Raw genomic sequence first — 21,774 nt, forward strand, 5'->3', positions numbered from 1 at the left:
ATTGCTTTATTTATCAACAAATAATTTCATTGTTTTCTTACAAATTACTTTTTTATTAGAATTATTTTCACCGCTGGTAGTGAATAAATTAATAAATTGTTAATACTTATTCCGTATTTTTAGTAAAATATTGGAAATTTTATCTAGAAAATAATTGTTAAATTTCGAAAAATTATAAATAAAACTTGAAAAATAAATTAACTGAAACAGCTAGTGGTTTCTGGAATGTTCAACTTTATTATGTTGGTATAACGTGTTTATTGATATAAAGAACTGTCAAAGTTCTTAACTCAGTTGGCAACAGACTGGTGATGTGATTGTATGTGGTTGATTTCGGGCTTTGTCTCACCATTTTTCTCGTCTCTTCATGGAGTAGTTTTTTTTTTGTTATAAATCAGCGTTCTTAATTGATTGTCAAGATTAAACATTAAACTATTCGGGAACATTAAATCTCTTGTGCTCACAACAAATATAAAATTCTACATGATAATGAATTATAGTAAAATTATTTGACCCATAAAATTGACTCCGAGGTCTTTGGATCTAACTTTTTTGATTGGTTTTTTCAATTGGTAAGATTAAAATTTTATTTACTTATTAATTATTACTTTATAACAATTATAAATAAATAAATAAACTAGTTGAAGAATAAGTTATCAATAATCGATTGAAGTGGCATAATAAATAATGTTACATAAAAAAATCCGAAAGTACGACACCATATTGACAAGCTCTTTTTAATCAGTGATTATTAAAAGTTTATAAATTCTTTAACAGTATCTGTTTAAAGTAATAAATAGTTATTTCATTTTAACTACAGTACACTTAATCAACATAATGGTCAAGTTTATAAAATATATGTTGCAATCAAGGACAAAACATGCTCATGCTTGTAGGTTTTAAAGCGTCATGCGCACCTTTTGGTACACTCAACACAATTCGTATAAGCTTGTGTAATGCAACATAAAAGCAATGTGTATACGTATTTCCACTGTAGCCTATTTAAATTGCGTCAATGGTTTCTTCCTACAAGCTCTCTTTTATTCATTGGGATATTTTTTACATTCGTACTCATCTTCGTAGGTTCGTTGTTTGATATTATTATGCGATTATTAGCTTCTCATCAAAAATATAACTAAGCTCAGTCGAAGAAAATACTGTCAATCAGTTTTAAAACATTTTTTTTTCACTCAATTGAAAATATAATTACATAAATCATAGACTGGAGCATACATATCTAGCGTACAAATAAATAACTGACTTGACCTACATTTATCAAAGAATAAGCAATCTACTAGTATGTGAATATGAATTTTCTTACACTATTTGTACACATTGACGAACACGCAGTTTCACAGTTGAATATTATATGTAAGGCATATAATTTTGGTAAAAATTTTATTTTCAAATTAATGTTATCTGTTCTTCAATTTTATAATGATAAATGATAGTTGGTTTATTTAATAAAAGATTGTGTAATGCTAAATGATGAAACTAGAAACTAGAGAACTAGTATTTCTTTCTCTTCATGTATACGAGCAAACGAATATGTATGGATATATATTACAATTAAGGTATAATAATTAAACTATCCTTTTATTTTTATTATTTACATAATGACGCACTTCCGCATTTCATGATTTATATTTATAAATTTAAGTCCGGGAGCTAATGAAAGACTATTAATCATGTAGATATTAATGTATTTTTACGTTACTTATTACATTATTTAAAAAATTCTTCATTTTTTTACAATAAAAAAAATATAAATCAGTCAATAATGTTTTCATATTCTGTCGATTTATATAACAAGAATTTTAATCATTATTTGAAAAGTGAGTAAGTAAAAATTTAATCGAAAGTCAGTAGAAACAAATGTAATGTTGACAATTTCTCATAGTCACTAGTTACGTACAAACAACTGTATTATTAAGTAGAGCTGATTGCGCTATTATAACTTAATTCAATGCAACATACGAAATATGTAGTTTCGTTGGATTTACTTGTATTGTATAATAATGTAGATATAGATAACTCCGTTCTATTCGATTTTATTGAAAGTTCCTTTTTTCCTTTTCTCTTTTGTCCGCAAGTTATTACAATCAAAGTTTAACTACCGACCTTTCAAATCTTAACTCCAATTGATTATAAGCTGTTTAATTTCAGTACTACATTAATTTAATCTATATTTTTTACATTAATTGAGGTAATCACTTTTTAAGTCAGGGGAATCAATTTTGCTTACAAATTTCGCTGTTTGAGTGAAAGCATTCAGAGAGAAGGGAATATATAAGATTTAGCATTAAAAAGTATGTATTTACAGTAGAGTTCTGCTAAATTATCATTATTGCTCTGTATATTATCTTTGTCACAATTAGATCTCTGTTTATGGTTATTTTTACATTCTAACTTAGCTTTCGATTATTGTGCTGTGTTTAACTTAAGGATATTTATACTTTCAAATGAATTGTTTTTATTGCTAATACTTGAAAGTATCGATAGAATTTTATTTAAAAATATAAATTTTAAAACTTTTTTCTACTACTTTCAAAGTTGAAATTTAATACGTCTCAAATTTCATCGAGTGTTTTATAAATTTATAACATATAATTTCGAACATTACAAACAAATTCTGAAGTTTTACGATTGTTATGCAATTTCTGACACTTTTATTTTTTAATTTTAGCAATATTTAAAAAACTAAAGAGGTAGAAAAGGTTATGAAACTTATAATCGTTCAAAATCACGGCCTTATAAAATTAACTAAAAATATAAATTTTTTCAACAGTACTTTAAATCTCAAGCAGTCTCTAAAATTCAAAATGAAAATTAAATTAGCCGACATTTCAGAATTTTTAGAAATTTTTTACTGAAAAAATTTCAATTAAACAATTAAAAAAAAAAATTTCACATGTAAAAAACTTGAAAAACTATGAGTGCAATTTTTTAGAAATGTCTTTTTAGTTGTAATTTAATTAATAAAAAAAATCAAAAATTTTTAGACGTCTGCTAACTTCAGTGTCATAAATTCAAAATATCAATTTAAGATTTTAAGAATGCATATCAATAATTTTAATAATTATAAAAAATGGTAAATTAACGACAAAAAGATCTAAAAATTTATTTTATAATGGTTTTGGAAATTGTAAAAATTTTTAAATAACTCTCGAAAAATGTTTAATCGAGCTGATTTTTGGGAGATTCTCAAAACATGATAAACGAACGTATTTTATAAGAGACTAAAAAAAGAATCGTCGATTTTTTTGTGTCTTAACGTTAATATCTCTTTCTTAAAATAAACTTCTTTGTTTGATCTGGACATTATCACTGAACTTTCGATGTTTTTTAATGATACTGAAATATCATACTATAACAGAAATTTTACATTTTTTAGAAATTTTTCAATAGATTAGTTATTATAGAAAAGATTTAGAAAAAAAAGTCACGCAGAAGTTTATAAAACTGTGAATGTAAATTTTTTTATCACCAATTTATTTGTTAAGTAAAACCAAGTAATAATCACACATCTGCTAATGTCAAGACCATTTTTTTTTAAGTATTATATAAATATAATAGCCTAATACTGAAATGATTAAGTAACTGTCAATTTTTAGATTTTCTTTAACGCATAAATTATTGTAAAAAAAATATTTAAAAAATCTATATGGGTGAAAATTTTTAAAAACTATTAGCGTCAATTTTTATCAATATAGTCTTTGTAATAAGTTAACTGCTCAAAAATAAAATAATATTTAATAACTCTAATACAATAAAACAATAATATTTTTGTCAGCTTTGTACCCAAATATTAAAGTATTATAATCTAAAAAATAAACATTAAAATATTAAAAGTAGAATGAAACGCAAGATTCATTATAAATCATATAATGAAGGTTGATTACATAAATAAATCGTTAATTAATTAGTATAAGCTTAAATAAAGTGTACGATTAACATACAAAATTAAAAAATTTTTTTAATTAAAAATTGTCCATTACAATTATTAAAATTGTTCATCATAATATGTTCCTTTTCTTTGTTCATAAAAAATCGAACATGTATTATAGTTTAGTCATACTGTTAACTCTTAGCTTAACGTTGTATTGTACTTTGAGTGGTGTTGATAAGTTTATAACAGCAACAAACTGCACATGCTCGCAATAGCTGATCAGCTGTTTAGCAACCATCTTGGAGGGCTCGTCTCAGCTGTTAGGTACAACCGACACTCAGCTGACCTCGGTAACCAGCTTAGTCCCCACCATTTCACTGACTCGTATTGTCAAGCAGTAGTTCGTTTGCTCTCAAGCTCAAGTTTTTATTTCACGAATTATAAATAGTTACATATAATATGGTAAAAAAAATAATCCTATTTCAATTAAAATATTTTACTTTTTTTCAATAATCTTCCTAAGTCAGAATAAAATGAAGTGTCCGATCAAGAAATCAATTGTATTCTTGAGTGACCAAATGCATTGACTTTTATTATTCCTGTGTTAGAAATAAATACAGAAATTTTTGCGCGCAATCTTTCTATTTCTTACTAAAGTTTCAATTGTATAAATGTAAATTAAAAAAATGATACTGAAGCTCATTTATTGTAATTATTAACTAATTAGTATTTCAATGAACAAAATTAACTACTAATCTACGGACAATTGATCTAAAATTACACCACTCTACACACATCAATTTCTATTATTTATCTGCGAAGTTATTGTGAATTATATTTGAATGTTTTTCTTTGTTCATTACTTGAGTAGTGTTGCCAAGTCTTTCATCTTCTAAAGATTATTTCGAATTGAAAATTTAAAACTTTAAGTAAATAAGAATTTCGGTCTTACAGACCGCCGTTGACAATCCACGTTGTTTTTAATTTTTTTCAAGATAAAAAATCAATTTTTTTTTAAAGATAAAAAATTAAACAACAGACATTGCCACATATACTTTTTCCCTTTAAATTAAAATATAATATAATATAATGCACTTAAAAAGAAAATTATGAAAATAGTAAAAAATAAGTTTTAATTAGTTTTGGAGCTATTGAATGTTGAAAAGTACATGTAAAAATAATTTGGTAAATAATATTGTATTTGAATTTTGATTTTTATAAAAAATTATTTTACGTTAAAATATTGACTTTTTTCTTAAAATGATTAATAAACTTTAAGAAACAATTGAATCTTCAAAGAAATTAATAGCGTTTAATATTTAATCATGTCAACCAGAAATAAAAATATTAATATCTCGTGATTTTTAATTCTAAGATTCAATGAATATAAATTAACTGTCAATGTTTTTATTGTTCAAATATATAAATAACACTAAAAATTATTCTCTTCAGAAACATCAAGTTATATGAAACAAACTTATTGACAAAATATTAAAAAAAAAACACTCAAAATTTTAATTGCATTATGTGCATAAAAAAATAATAAAAAAGTTATGCTTGCATTATAATTTTAAAAAATTATTCATATTAAATTAAAAAAAGTTATATTAATAATAAAATTGAATAGTAGTCGGTAAGGATTAATTAATTTTTCTCTTAAAACTTGTTATATAAAAACATCTGATAGAATTATAATCATTTTTAAAAATACAATAAACAAAAAATAATTACTCTTTAACTGTGAAAGTTTATATTGATGAAATGTTAAACTATATATAATACAATTTCATCTGAAAATCAAGGCAATTTTAAGTTTTTATTTTCCTATTTTACATTATAAAAAAATAATGAAATTCAATTATAAGAACCTTTTTCTATCTTATTACGTAAAGATTTTTCTGTAACACAAATATATTTCTGGTGTAATATGATAGATATTTTCTATAAATATGCATGTAGTGAGGCATTTAGGTAGGCTTAAAAACACGTCTAGGGTTATGACGCTATTTACTATGAGGTTGGTAAATATATGAGCTATCAAGCGTGTTGACCTAAGATGAGTATTTATTAATTCAAGTCTACCAAGCCCATGATTTCAAATATACGTATCAGATGATGTTTGTTATAATGAGAAAAATTTAATCTTGAAAAAAATCATGTTTGGCCTCGACCGACCAAAATAGATTGTTTTTTCTTATCATATGTCTTTTTATGATTTTGAATTGAAAAATTATATCTTAAATGTTATAAAGAGAAAATATATGTAACAATTCAGAATTTATTTTAAAAACGACAATTTTTTCAATTAATTTTAAGACTTCAAATTCATTTGAAAATACAAATATTATAAAAACACTGATGAAAAAATTAATACAAGAGAAAAAATATTGAACCAATGTCAAAATTTCGAAGAGTTCGATCATCTTAAACTAAACGAAAGAATTCTTGAATCAAGTAAAATTTACTTGAACCAGGAAAAATTTCTTAGTTAAAGAATTTTTATGCTCAATTTTTAAGATGATCAAATTCTTCAAGGTAATGTTCTTGTAAGAACTATAGTTCAACATTCTTTAGTTTGAATCAAGTTGACGTATAAGCTATTGAATATAATGAAAAAAATAAAGCTACGACTTTCATTGAAATTAATTATCAAACTTAAATTTGGAGTATTTAAAATAAAAGTTTGAATTAAAACAATATGATTATTTTTCAAAGTTAGCTAAAGTACCTGCTGGAAGATGTTAAACGTACCCTTAAAAAATCTCAGTTATTAAAATACATTATAATTAGCTGCATCAAATTTTTTTTTACGTTTCTTTAAATATAAATCAATCTAAAAAATTGACTATATGAATAATAATTTCAGGATGTTAATATTATTTCCGATAAAGCTGCTTTGTTTAAGAAGAAATTAATGAACAGATTATCGAAAATCTACTAAGACTTATTTATTATGTTCAGTCAATTAGATTACGAATCAGCTGAAAAAATTGAAATATTATTTATTTTTTTTTTTACATTGACAGTAAACGATAATTTAAAATCATTAAATTGATTAGGCTGATTATAATTTACTAGAAAAGGCTTCAAATACAAAAAGTTAACATTTTTTTCAAAGTTAACATGTTTTTCAAAGCACAGCATGAATTATTCACGACAGGTACGAAAAAATTATAACTTTTTGATTTTTTCGTTGATGATAATTCGAAAAAATAAACCATTTTTAATCTAGTGTCCAGCCTCTTCAAATTTTATATCTAATAAGATATAATAATAAATCAATTCAGTACTTTAAAAGCTATTACGAGAGAAACAATTCTAAAGGTGTATTTTTAAGAATAACAAAATTAACTTGACTGAACTAAACTTCTTCAAATGCCGCGAACCTGATTTTAATTGGTCAATGCGTTCAAAAACTCTTCAATGATTAAATATATACGCGCATGCGTAGATACTTTAAAAATAATCGAAATAGCTTGTTAATTACTGTAACAGTATTTATTACTATACAGTAAGATTTCATCAGAAATATCCGTTTTAAGTAGTCCTTAAAAAAAAACATCTATAACAGTTAACTTTTGAACTATTGTGTCGATAGAAAAATATCTAGAGGATTTTCAGTAAAATTTAAATATAAATTATTTAATAAACTCAATCATTTTTCTGGTGCATTTGAGAAACTATTTAATTTTGATATTGGTCAAGCCAGTTAAACGTAAGAGAAAACTTTTGTTAGATCAAAAATGTATTAAAAAAGTTTTTAACCTTGGAATTACATATATAAACAATAACTTTTCGGTTCCATGTTTCAGAGATGCACTGCCTCGGAGCTGTCACGGATCTATCTTCGGGCAAGGTGAATATCAGCCCTGGTGGAAATCGCGGAAATGTATTGAGCGTGGTTCGAGCCCTCGGTGTTTTAGTATGTGAAGGAAGAATTCAGGGCTCTTCACGTGGATACAAAGAAGGCCCGCACTGCTCTGTACCGTTACAGACAGTTCCTAATAATCATGTGTGCGATAAAGATAATTACTTGGTAAGTGTCAAAATTAATCGAAACGATTATTATTTTCAACTATTTATCCAAATTAGTTGTATGACTGTCAACAATAAAATTATTTGTCTACTTTTTAACTTTTTTTTTCTTTTTTCCAGTGCAATAGATATCTTGTGTTAATTAAAGAAATAGCGAACAGAGTCGATATTGGTGCCAATTTGTGCATTGAAGTTTTTATGTGCAGCGATTGTCCATGTGGACATGCGACGGCGACTTGTAATAATATAATTTCCTCAATACCATCCACATTAATCTCGCAATGGCCACATTCGTCCGAAATACTCCTCGAGTATTGGCGCATTGGAGTTCTTCCCAGCAAGTATGTATAATATTAGGTGACTGAATGGTAGTTACGGACAATGTCTCGGATAGCTTAACTGGTAGAGCCTTTGGCGCGTAACCAAACGAGCCGGGTTCGAGTTCCGGTCTGGGTTGTCTGAATTATTTTTTCGGTTACCCAAAAATTCCTACTGAGTAAGGTCCCCTTTATCCTCCCCCCTCCCCCTTTATCCTTTATTTGCCCAGTCCCCAAATTTGTCTTTAAGGAGGTCCTTTCGCCATCAATGTTAAATAAAAAATATTAGATTACGCATAAGGACTTCCTTAATGACAAATTTAGCTATAAATTATGGCTTGAACTTATTAGTATTGCTGTATAATTTTACAGATACTCCCTTATTATATAAAATAATTTCACATGTTAAACGCCTATAAGAGATATTTTAAATTATTTGAAGGATTAAAAAGTATTCAAGATGATTCAAAATCAAATAATTTTTAATCTATAACTATAAGTAGGGATCTACAATTTAGCTGATTGTCAATGATAATTAGGTTAATCAGCGATCAGCTGAATTAGTTTAACTAATCAGCAACGCCAGAATCAGTCAAATGACTAATTCCATTTTTAATTTATCTTATCAGTATATTTGAAAAAAATAAAAAATAAAACAATTAAATCCTTGTTATAATATCATTATCCTGATCCATTAAATGACTGAAAGGTGCAATTTTTTATTGGCTAAAGAGTAATGACAAGTACAATTTTAATAATTTATAAAAAATTTTTTATAATTGAAGCATCATTTTTTCGTCTTTTGTTCAATAATTAATATTAATTATTTTGTGAGTTTATATTACACAAATATCTTTTAATATATCTCTAACTGAGGTATTTATATTTTTTAAAGTTTATTCATTTTAAAATTATAGGGAAAACGTTAAATTGTAAAAAATGAGCGTCGTGTTTTTCAAGCGAATGATCAAGAGTTAAACTAAATACATTTTTATTTTTCTATGCTAAATCAAATTAATTTTTTCAGGAGCTCGGAGATGATGAATCCACTAGCTTTATATCAAGCGGTTCGATCTCGTTTGCACTTTAGTCAAGTAGCAGCTTGGTGGTCACGTAGCAATGGTACTAAACCTGCCTACGTGGCGACGAGAATTATACCACATAATGCCGACAATCTCAGAAATTTTCGAGAAACGCCAATAGAACACACATTTCCATTAGCAGCAATTGGTGATGGTAATTCTGTAAACGTTACAGTTTGGGCTTTACCACGAATTAAAGATGTACCCACATTTATTTGCCCAATTCATCAAAGTTTAGATTTGAAAGAAGAAGAAAATGGTGCCAGAGCAGTTACTCCAACAAAAAACGTTGTATCATCTCGTTTGGATCCGGGCCTTGTTTTACTAGCTCTAGTTGACGATAGATTACAAACGCCATGTGATAAGTCAGGAAAACATCATTGTAATTGTGAAGATGAAGACGGTTGTCCACCTTCACAGTGCATTAAGCCAAATGGAGAGAGAAAACGTCGTAGATCTTTACCATGTGGTCCACCCGACGCTAGTTCATGTTCTACATTTAATAACGTCCCATTAATGTCAGTTAGTGAAACTAACTCGTCTAATGTATTTCGAGATGCTGAAACGAATTTTGCAGATACAAAACAGTCAGCTGACGTAGAAAAATTTAATACTCGAAGTTATGCAAGTACAAGCACATTTGAACGTTGTTTTAAAACGCAAGTAAAACTTACTCTTGAAGCGTCAGAATGTAATGATGAAAAACGATATAAACCATCTTCAGAACTTTTAGCCGCCGAAATGAAATCATATGTAAACAACACTACTTCAATTGGCTCTAATAAATTTAAATCATTTGTGCCTTTTGTTGAATCACAAGACTTAGGAATGTCTGGAATCCTTAATTTCGATGCGACAAAACCAGATAGTTCACAAGAAAAGAATAATCATCCATCGGCTGTATCAACTAAAACAAATGTCGTTGTAAATCCTTTAGCGGAACATGTTTCGTTTTATGAACCAAACTGCGGCCCATCTACATTTTTCAGATCATCACTTTGTAATAATAACAATAATAATAATAACAGTAATAACAACATAAACAACAACACCGGTAGTAGTAGTAGTAGTAGTAGTAGTAGTAGTAGTAGTAGTAGTAGTAGTAGTAGTAGTAGTAGTAGTAGTAGTAGTAGTAGCAGCAGTAGTAATAGCAATTGCTGTAGTAGTAATAGTATTAATAACAATAGTAGCAATTCAAATACCGATAAATCACCGAATGAAAAGATAGTAGATAATTTGGAAGAAAAATCAATGAAGAGTCCAATAAATAGTGCTCATGGCAATAAGGATTTAAGTCATTTAATGTCCAAATTAACATTTCCTAAAGAAATAAATAATAAAATGCGAAAAGAAGAAAATGGAATTCTTGATTGGATTAGTAAAGTGCCTGGTAGAGTACTCGGTGGTGCATCTAATAGTAGCCATATATTAGAAGATGGGAACAAGTCCACAACGAATGGTTTTAAAGATAAAAATCAAGAACAAAAGCAATTACGTAATTCTAATGCGATCAAGTTCAAGAATTGTAACTTAGAGTTGAGCCAGCGTGAATTCGATGAAGTTTTAGCTGTTCTCAGAACACGAACATCGACTAATCGACGATGCATTCAAGTCAAGACACTTAGAAAACGTGAACGTGTGGAAAAATTAGTAGATTGTAATATTTTAGAAAAAACACCAATTAAAAATGTATCTTCTACAAGTCATTCAAGTTATTCTCATTGCGAAAATTCACAATCGACCGATTCCATAGGAAATTCTATTTTGCAATCGTACAAAAATTTATCTTCAGTGGATAGTTGTCATAAATCTTGTAATAAAGCGGATGTATTACTAGGAGCTATTTTACGTACTAGCCGTGATCGTAAAGGATTAATAGATATTTCTAATGGCACCAATTCTCGTACTGTTTTATCAAATGATACTAGTGATGATATACATTGTAATATACAAGCCACACTGCCAGGTGAAGATGTTGAATCACTAGTACCGTCAATGCTAAATAAGAAACTTAATCGTTTAAAATTATTTTTTAAAAAAGAACAAGAAAGAAAAGAAACGTTAACAAAAGATCTTTCGAATCCAAAGAATAATTCTTTAAGTTCGCCCACTGATTATGATAGGCAAAAAATTAATTTTATCAATACTAACAAAGTAAAAAGAAAAATTGATTTTACTAATTATTCAACGAGTTTTAAACAATTAGGGCCTTCATGTGAAGAATTTGTCAATGGAACAACGAGTAAAACACAGGAAAATTCAATTTGTTGCAGAATCGAAAATGAATCCAAAGTTGATGACTTGAATGATCATAAAATTTTGACTAAAAATCGCTTTGAGTCTTCCGTTAATCACAGTACTAAAAATCACTATGAAAACGAAGATAAAATTAGTGAAAACGGTCAATTAAATAAAAAATCTCACGATGAATCTCGTAGCAGCTTTGAAGATGAAGTTAATGATAAAAATGTTCCTTCAACAATTGAGCAAGAACGTTTTAGAAGATCTTTGGAAAATGCTGCTTCAATGGTATTTCACTGTAGAACAGGTTTACCACTTACATCCAGTCCAGCTCCACTTAGAAGAGGCAGTTGTTGTTTTGATTACGATAGTACCCTTAATTCAGTTTCATCGAAGCGAAGGTATCTATATTTGTAATAATATGTTAATAAGGTAAAAGACCCCATTAGTGGCACCTTTAACCCCCATTAGTGACACTTTTTCTTTCAATGAAAAAATGTTCTACTCGAAATAAAAATTAAAAATTTTTTTGATCAAAAGGTCTTAAAGATTAGAAATAATAAATTTATTATTGAAATTAATGATTTAATTAATTGAATAAGTACCAAAATTAAAGAAAGTGTCAGTAATGGGGTCCCCGTCACTAATGGGGTCTTTTACCCTATGTACTTTATAAAAATTTTTGTCTTTTACAGTGCCCTTTTTGACTTGAATACACCACCAAGCCCAGGCGCAGTATCACTAGAAGAAAAACAATTTTCGGAAAGTGACGAAACTCCAAAACGATCATTTTCCCGGAGTAGACCTCAAAGTTATTCTTTACTTGGTAATTTTGAAGAATCAGCATTAAATGGAAGGTTAGAACCAGTTTCAACTGTTCATGGATTCACTGCTGAAATTGGAGCGAGTGGTGTCTTTTGTCCCAAGCATCGTAAACTTCCGGTGACAGTGTTCTTTTATACACTTGGTGACAATGATAAAGTTTCCACCCCTTATCTTGTAAGTTTATTTTTTAATTTAATAAGTAATTTTATACGTTTATATTAATTTATTTTTTTTTTTTTAGGCTCACATTAATTTAGGGAAAAAAGGTTATCAAGTACCAAGAAGTGGTACAATCCAAGTAACTCTTTTGAATCCTTTGGGCACGGTAGTCAAAATGTTTGTTGTTTTATATGATTTATCAGACATGCCACCTCGATCTCATACTTTTCTACGTCAAAGGACATTGCGAGATAAAACTCTACGCTACCTCATACACTTGAGGTGAATATTATTTTTTATATAGTTGAAAATAGATTGTTAAAAAAGATAATTGATTAAATCTTTTCTTTACACAGATTCATGTCAGGAAAATCTGGTCGAATTTATCTTCATACAGATATAAGAATAATTATTTGTCATAAGGCCGATGTCGATACGGCATCTGATTTTGCTTTAGAGTCACCGAAAGAATTGAAAAGTTATATTCATGGTCCAACAAATCCAAAATTTTCACCAAGATGCTGAGCTTCGTGGTTATCTTCGTGCATTTGTTTCCGATCATCCCATTCATTTTGTCCTTCTGTAAGTGTGGAAGTTTAATGAGCAAACATTTTGAAAAAGAAAAAATTTTTTAAAAGCTTCCTCAAAGTAAAATGAAAATAATTGATTTGTAAAAATATAATTTTTAAATTTACGATTAATTTTTTTTTTTAATTACTTACAAAATAGAGTGATTAGGTATTGTAAATTAAATTAATCCCGATGAAATTTTCGAAGTAATTTAAATAACTAGATTCGTTTGTTTAACAAATACTATTATATTTAAATTATTTTTTTTTATTTTATGTGATTTACTATTACAAAAATAAATTTATAAAATAATGCTATGAGGGATAAAGGGATATTCTGCGATGAAGAAAAAAAAACTGTAAGTGATAAAAAAATGAAGGAATTTCAAAAAATATACATCATATATTATATATAATTCACATAATGAGCTTGGTATATTTCGTTTTTATTCAGTATTGTACATTAGACATTGAATAATAAATAAAATAAAATTATAATATTTTTGAATGTTTATATTTTCGGTGAAAAAAAATTCGAAAAAAAAAAGTATATATATATATAGCCAGCTCACGTGATATCTACATAAAGAAATTCCTGTTATAAAATTAAATTTATATATATATATATATATATATAGAGTCCGATCTTTTTATGTTTCATTTAGGACTGTTAAAGAAAAAAATCTTAGAAATTTACGGAGTTTGATGTCTTCAATGTTTCCGTTTCTTATAATATGATTAAGATGATAAGTAATACTAAACTTCGTATAATCGTTTTTTTTGAAATTGTCAGTTTTATGGCGAGGTTCGGTCACGAAATTTTCATCAAATTGTTCTTGAGGATAATTTTTCCCAGCTATTTTTATCAAATTAAGGAGAAAAGTCTTGTAACACATGAGCATAACAAGATTGGACTATATATTTATGTATTATTTGCATATTTAAAACAGAACACATTTTTGTGTCCGTAGCACTGTGATGAATATATATTTAGAATAAATGAAATAATAATATTACATAGTAAATAATTGTAAATCGGAATTCTATTGTGCTAATACTATTTAACAAAATGATAAACTATCTATTTAAAATCAAATATGTTTTATAAATTCATTATCAAATGTGAAGAAGTGACATGTAAAGCAACCACTTAATAATCAAGATCATTTATATAACTCATTGTTAACCATCGTTTATGTTTTATTTGATTTTAATTACTTATTAAATAACTATAATATTTATATTTTTGAGATTTTGATAAGTCATTGTTTATTGAATATCATTCTAGATTAATGCAAGGTATAATTTTTTATTAAATTGCGGAATAATTATCAAGAAATTGACAAAACAGATATATTTATATATTTTTTTTATCACAATGCGTTAGCATGAAATGAATGTAATCATAAAAATGTTAAAAAAGTAATATTTTCATAATACAGTGAATCAGCAAAATTTAAAGGCAATAAGTAAAAATATTAGGTGTGTATAAGTCACTCAAAGAAAGATAAATAATAGAGAAAATTATGTGATGAAAACCAAAATCTTTTATCACTGCCATACTATATCTTTCACAGTATTGGTTGGTGTCGTTGTAAAAATAGAAATCACAGTTTAAATTCAAATTCTATATAATGTAAACACAAAGATATCAAAAATAGAACAATCGTGATAATTATGTTCAGTTCCAATTTTTTTTTATATTATTATTGAAAATCTTTCAATGAAATTTTAATTTTTTATTGTGTATGAAGCTCAAACGTTATTTTTTCAACGTAAAATTATTTTCCTCATTTACTTTAGTTAAATACGATCAAACCTTACTGAGTAATTAATTTGGAAGTTTAATCAGATATTTACCAAAGCACTATTAAATCTAGTTAATAACAATTCTTTTAAAATCCCAAAACACAAAAATCTATTTCAAAAAAAAATGCTTAATTTAAAAAATAATGAATTTTCTGCAGAACTTCAAACGTTTTTGATAGGCAGTTAAATATAAATAGTATTTAAAAGTAATGGAACACTTAAAAAATTAATAATTGTGATTATAAAATCAAAGATTGTATCTTGAATAATTATTTTTCATAGATGTTCACATAGATTTTTTTGTGTCCTAAGTAAGTTAATCTATTAAAAAAATATAATTGTTCTCTTCTATTTGTATAAAAATAATATTGTTTTATGTCTAATTTATAGTTGTCTATAGTGCATTACATATTTAAGTTACTTTATTTTTCGTAAGTAGTTTCAGTTAAATTTTCTTTTATTTTACGTTTTCATAAACTACATCTACATACTTTCAACAATGAACAAACCACTTTTGATTGCATATTTTAATAATATTAATTTCACTTTATTTGTAATCGGTTATTTCTCTATACTGCGATATTTGATGAAAATAAAAAGTTCTGGAGTAGTAGTATTTATATCGATCGATTTATTTTCTCAATATCTATTTTTAAACTCTCTTTAGAGCAATCCTTTTCCTTCTTATCCAATTATCTTTCTCATCTTCAGAATTCTATTCACTTCCGATAATTAGTAGTTAGTAGAAAAAAAAATCTGGAAAACGGTTGATCCTGCAGGCCATCCCTGAAACTTCCCGCTATGTACAAAACGCTCGAAAAATTATCTTCGAGCTCTAAATTCTAGTGATTATTGAGAACATACTTTTTTGAAAATTTTTTATTGCAATATCTTCCGAACGAATCAATCATTTTTTATGGGACTAGCAACTTTCGCCACAGTTTTTTAATCACAAAAAGATTATTTATTACTTACCAAACGATTCGACGTAAAATTTTTCGTCATCGTTGCTCTTCAACATATCAACTGATTTTGCGACAATGGACGTCGTTTTCCGTGTTTAAGGGCATTCTCCCTAAATTGCCATTTGAAAATTTTTCTACCGAAGCGCCGTCTGGTGTCAGAATGTAGCACTAAAATTCTTAAAATTGAATTAAATTAATAATTAATTTTATAATTAAGAAAAAAATAGGGGAATGAATTTGGTCGTTAGAAAAATTAAAATGCTACAATTTGATAATAATTGAAGATAGTAAAATTTAAAATATACTTACATAAAATGAAAAAAAGTAAATTGTAGGTTAAACATGGGAAAAAAATGTCATGTGTAAAATAATTATTTAAAAAAAAACTATTACCATTCACTAAAAAAGAAATGATCAGCTCCGTGTAGAATTTTTAGGAGATTTTAATCACATTTTAGTTAAATTTTAAACAATAATATTAATTAAATAGTTTTATGAAAACCATTTCCAAGTTTCAACATAAACAACAGTATCCCCCCCTGACGTGCCCGTGCGTGGGCGTCAAATTAAGAAAAAATTCGTAAATTTCAATCTATAGCTATTAATACTTTGAAGCATGGCCAGAATGCTTTTTTGGCGTTTTTGAGCTGTTAAGAATAAATTTCATTAAATTCTACCCCCACATGTCCGTGCGTGGGCGTAAAATTGAAAGAAATTGTACCTTTTAATCTATAGCAGCTAAAGGATTGAAACTTGGCCAGATTGATTTTTTTGGAGTTTTTGAGCTGTAAAGAATGAATTTTATGAAATGCCACCCTCACAAATCCTTGCGTGGGCGTTAATTAAAAAATTATAAAATTCAATTCTTAAAGGATAATAAGAAGGCATTAAATATAAAAAAAATTAAAAATTTTTATATAAGGTAAAAGCCCTAATAGATGATCATGTACCATGATCACTCTATGTATTTGTATACCTATATTTGTGAATATAGATATACAAATACACGGCCGTTACCCGCCAAATTTATTCCAAAAAGTTATTTTTAAAAAACTGCATTTTTAATTTGTTAAAATTTATAGATGTTAATTTTTTTTAATAATTTTTTTTGCCATAATTTATTTGTTAAAAAGCTATTAAAATTATTAAACATCTGCTAAATTAATTTTCATAGACGTGAACATGATAGCCTGAGTTTGAATTTTTCATATTTAATCTATATTTTTATAAATTGAATATGAATAACATATTTCAAACCCTGACATTCATGCTCACATCTATCCATGGTGTAGGCCTACTGGGGATCCCGCCATGTAAAATAACGGGGACGCATCGCATGACACAGTACCTCCATGGTGATGTGGAAAGCTGTGTCAATCATTATTTTTAACTCATATAAATTTATAATGCCCTAATTTATTATCTAAGTGTGTAAATTTCATAAAATTCATTTATGATATAACTACTTACGTAGTTAGATAACAAAATTAATATTTTTCGCGCCTGGCGTATATTGTACGCCACGCGAAGCGGGCGGGTAACGGCTAGTTTTATATAAAAATTTAGATATAATCATATATAATTCTATATATTCAATATATAATCATATATAAATGTATATGATTAGGCAAATTCATTTTTTCCCGGGTATGTAGTGGAAGAAATAATGGACAGATTTTTCTGATAAATAATTTTAAAAACGATAAAGAAATTTTTTCAGCATTTACATCAGTAGTAAGTAGTTATTCCATTAAACTAATAATTTTTTTATAACTAGAGAACCCAGCCCGCTTCGCTGGGCTAAAGCTCACTTTAGTCTTCATCTTCATCTTCATTCTCTTCCACTCTTTTCTCTTGCGGGAGAAAATTCTCACCTACACTGATGTACATGTCGATTAATACAATATCTATTTTGTTATTTATATATAAGCATATCGGACTTATCTCAATATCAGCGGTAAAAGTACGAAGCAAAGCTCGAGCGTTGTAAATGTGAATTATCTGAAAATTTTATTAATAAAAACAAAGAAGAGATAGTTTCTGAGTTTATCGATGTCATATATACAAACATGCTCTTTTATATATATATATATAGATTTAGCTCATAAAAAAATTGATTACTAAGCAATATCGTTCCGGGAGTTTATTATTATTACATTTTGTTCAGTTATTTCGAAAAATAACATCTACTCAAAAGTTCAGATATGTATGTAATCGGTCTATTAGTTCCAAAGTTATGGGTATTGAAAGAATATTTTTATTTTAATAGTTATTAAATTTTCGCGAAATTTTTCTAATAACTTTAAAACTACAATTGATAACTAAATTATGTCTATTGTATCTTAAAGCCCATGTAATTATTTTTAATTTATGTTTTGTTATTTTCTTCTCATAACATTTTTAGGTGGATTTCTTTAGAAATCTTGCTATTGTAGCCGGTCTCATATCGCAATTGGAAAAAATTCGAAAAATGTTGAATTGCATCAATTTTATTAAAATAATTTTTCAGCCGTAAACGATAGCTCAAATCTATTAAATTTACCTTAAAGCTCATATAATTATCTTTAATTTTGATTACCATTTATCTACTTCTGAAAAGTTTTTTTAATTTATTATGCGACTAAGAAAATTTCTAAAAATTAATCAAGAAATGTATTTTAGATTAGATTACTCTATTTATGTCAAAGTTTACTGGCCAGATGGCAATATATAATGATACATATAAAAATAACATGTGAATAAAATACATAGTGTACATAACAAATATTGGAAGATTATAAGTTATAGTTTTTTTAATAATAGATAATAGGTAACTTACAACTAATTTTCATGTTTGAAATTATCACCATAATTCTATAAAATTATAATTAGTTTATATTATAAAAATTTGCTGTTTTGATTTAATTTGAAAATATTATAATTATTCTATTTCTATTTGTTTCTAGTGTATAGGCTTTTTATGCCCCTTTACACCCCAAGCCTTTCTCAACATTAATGATTTTGCTTGGTTACTGCTCTTTATATTTGCAGCTGTGGCCCGACTTGTGCTTTCTGTACCGTATTCACCCTGAACCTCACCTTCTCAGGCTGTTGGAGCAGAATCATGGGGAAACCAGAGAAAACCCATGATAGTACAGTCGGAGCTGGGCTAAGTCTACAGTGATTGATAAGGAACTCTTCTTTATCGACCACTGGAGCATTAGGCCCTTCTCCTAGTGTGCAGAGATCCCTCGTGCTAGCTAACGCTGACTAGAGTGGTCACCCAATTAAGTTGTAGCTTAACTGGGTGATCGCCCAAGTCAGACGTGTGCCGCCCGGCTATCTCTGCCACTTCCAGAGGCTGGCAATGTAACGCACATATTTTTAATTATAATCACTGAAAAATATTGGTGCGTGCCGGGATCGAACCCGGGTCTCATTCTTTCGAAAAGCGGGTACCGAGCCGACTAGGCTATTGCCTGCCTCAGAAAATATTATAATTAATATATTCGGCTAATAATGACTTTAATAAATTAAGAATAAAATAAATAAGAATTGTAAATTTACTGACAACATTTAACTGATAAGTTCAAATAATATGGTCACATTCACTTCAAGAGTAATTTGATCAAGAGTAATTTGATTAATTTAAATTTAAACATCTAAATTTAATATAGGTGATCAAACATCTTACTCTTAAATACTTCAAGACTAGACGCATTTACGATGTCAGACGGTAGCTCATGCCATAAACGAATCGCAGTCATAAAAAAAGAATACTCTTAATGAGTTGTCGTGAAATTTGGTATTTTAAAGTTAACATTGTTCTTTTTAGCAGCGAATCGATCTGAACGTCTGACATTATCATCATCATCATCAACAAACAACTCACGTAGATAGCTCGGTTTACCAATAAACAATAACTTATAAAAATAGGTAGCTAAATAGTATGATTAAAGATAAAACGTATTGGCTAGGTTCACGATGGTGCTGCCCCCATTTTTCATGCTTTTCCCATGTTAAATTAAACGGAGTAATTTAGTTTCAGTGGCCGCCATTAGCGTTAAATCATGCTCTTCCCATAAGATTTACACGTAAAAGTGGTAGTCAGCGCCAGCCCTCTCCACCATATACTTCGCACCCTGCCAATAGTAGATTTTAGTACTCGTTGCAGTTTCAAATTATTCTCACTAGTTGTATTTGACAGTACAATAGAACAGTAATCAATAAGTGCGGTAAGATATATAGTTGCTAAAACTAATAATTTTCTAACATCTAGAGTGTAAATATTTTTCCTCAGTCTTAGACTGTACATAGCAGCATTTATTTTACTCACTACCTTAGACACATGTGAATTCCAAGACAACGTATTATTAATATGGAGACCCAGAGACTTTGCCGATTCAGAATAAGGTATTACTACACCATTTATAATGATAGACGACAAAAACTCTTGCTGCATCAACCTCAGATTTTTACTTAAACCCAGTCAGTAACAAATTAAGCATCAACTGTGATTTGCCCGATTGCATCTTGAGACTGATACCGATAGAAATGCAAATAAATATATTCATCATCAGCAAATAGTCCGCGCTTACTGTAGTACAAACGTTCAACAATAAAATTCATTACTCATAAGAATAATATGGGCCTAAGAATTGGACCTTGAGGGACACCAGAAGTAATTTCAAGGAATTCAACTGGTAAACCTTTATCATTCAACATTGACTGTGATCTATTACTCGAGAAGTACGAGAAAAACCGGGTTATTGTATTTACAGTAAATAAAAGTCCAATTCCACTAAGGTTTTTAACCCCTGACAAGCACACATCTAAACCGTATACCTCTTTAGGCATTGAGGGTAAAAAGTACCCAACATATTTCATTTTCAAATATCTTGGTCCCTAATAAAGTTAGAGTATTTTTTTTTTTAATCAAGCTAAAAAAATTCTCTATAAAATAGATATAATAATAAATTAATTAGTGCCAATTAGAATAGATAAAAATACTATCGAAGTTTAAATATACACAAAGAATTATAACGAAATAAAATTTTGGGGTGGGTACTTTTTACCCAGTGTGCTTGTCAGGAGTTAAGGATTTTATGATCTATACATAGTCAAATGCTTTCAATAGATCAAATAAAACTATTACGGTTAACTTATTGTCTTCCATTGCTCGACTAATATCATTTACTAGTTTCAGTAATGCTGATTGTGTACCCTGGTATTTGCGATAACCTGATTGATACTTGTCAAGTAATTCATTATCCTCAAGATAACTTACTACTTGATTTGCAACATTTCTCTGAAATACCTTACTCAAATGAGAGGTATTTGAGAAATGTGATTCTTTAGCCATTTAATATTTAACTCATCCGGGATCTTACCCTTAAATTTCATAAATTTCATAAATTTCTGAAGGTTGAGGTGTAAAGCTTTAGACACATCTACTATATTGATTACATACTACTCAAAGTGAGCATTTACTCGACTACTGTACAATGATGATAATGAGTCCAAAAGCTTAGGGCTACACGAGGGATGACGACACACCGTGGTAGCAAAGTGCTTATTTACCTTAGAAGCATTAAAGTAATTTAAGGGAGAGGAAGTACTTCTGATTAGGCCCAGGTGCCTAAACTTACTCCAGATAGTAGTGCCATCAAGGAAATTTTACAGGGCAGTCCTTCGGTAATTTTCACGTATCTTGGGTCTTTATCTTAAAATAATTTTTCAATTGTGAAAAATAGCTTAAACCTGTTAAATTGATCTTAAAGTTTATACAATTTTCTTTAATTTAAGCTATTATTCGTCTACTTTTGATGATATTTTCAATCTATTTTGTGATTCTGAAAAATAAGAAAAAAATTTTTTTTTTCATTTTCATTTAAGAAATCTATA

At 27.9% G+C, this 21,774-nt stretch overlaps 1 protein-coding gene and 1 long non-coding RNA gene across 4 annotated transcripts; one reads left to right on the forward strand and one right to left on the reverse strand.

Annotated features, from left to right (window-relative positions):
* Positions 1-279: 279 nt before the first annotated feature.
* LOC123263358 (protein FAM214A) lies at positions 280-14,768 on the forward strand. 3 transcript variants are annotated; one of them, XM_044726050.1, is made up of 7 exons: positions 280-572; positions 7,702-7,925; positions 8,045-8,265; positions 9,269-11,965; positions 12,260-12,563; positions 12,631-12,830; positions 12,905-14,768. In XM_044726050.1, exons 2-7 carry the CDS (start codon positions 7,704-7,706, stop codon positions 13,071-13,073), a joined length of 3,813 nt encoding a protein of 1,270 aa, XP_044581985.1. In that variant the 5' UTR covers positions 280-572; positions 7,702-7,703; the 3' UTR covers positions 13,074-14,768. The 3 variants fall into 3 exon arrangements, with proteins under 3 accessions (XP_044581985.1, XP_044581984.1, XP_044581986.1); XM_044726049.1 differs by lacking the exon at positions 280-572 and adding an exon at positions 776-1,083; XM_044726051.1 differs by lacking the exon at positions 280-572 and adding an exon at positions 4,212-4,351.
* On the reverse strand, positions 13,556-16,501 carry LOC123263427. The gene is made up of 3 exons (XR_006509158.1): positions 16,285-16,501; positions 15,902-16,067; positions 13,556-15,712 (listed from the first exon to the last, which is right to left on the reverse strand). It is a non-coding gene; the product is annotated as an uncharacterized LOC123263427 (long non-coding RNA).
* Positions 16,502-21,774: the final 5,273 nt, after the last annotated feature.

Source organism: Cotesia glomerata, linkage group LG4, assembly GCF_020080835.1.
Source record: "Cotesia glomerata isolate CgM1 linkage group LG4, MPM_Cglom_v2.3, whole genome shotgun sequence".
NCBI lineage: Eukaryota > Metazoa > Arthropoda > Insecta > Hymenoptera > Braconidae > Cotesia > Cotesia glomerata.

What these genes read in the sequence shown, in the direction of transcription:
- LOC123263358 (XM_044726049.1), top strand. Translation starts at nt 957, where the DNA reads ATGCAACATAAAAGCAATGTGTATACGTATTTCCACTGTAGCCTATTT. An exon ending in TCAGTTTCATCGAAGCGAAG is followed by an intron (nt 11,966 to 12,259) that starts GTATCTATATTT and finishes TGTCTTTTACAG; the next exon opens with TGCCCTTTTTGACTTGAATA. An exon ending in CGCTACCTCATACACTTGAG is followed by an intron (nt 12,831 to 12,904) that starts GTGAATATTATT and finishes TTCTTTACACAG; the next exon opens with ATTCATGTCAGGAAAATCTG.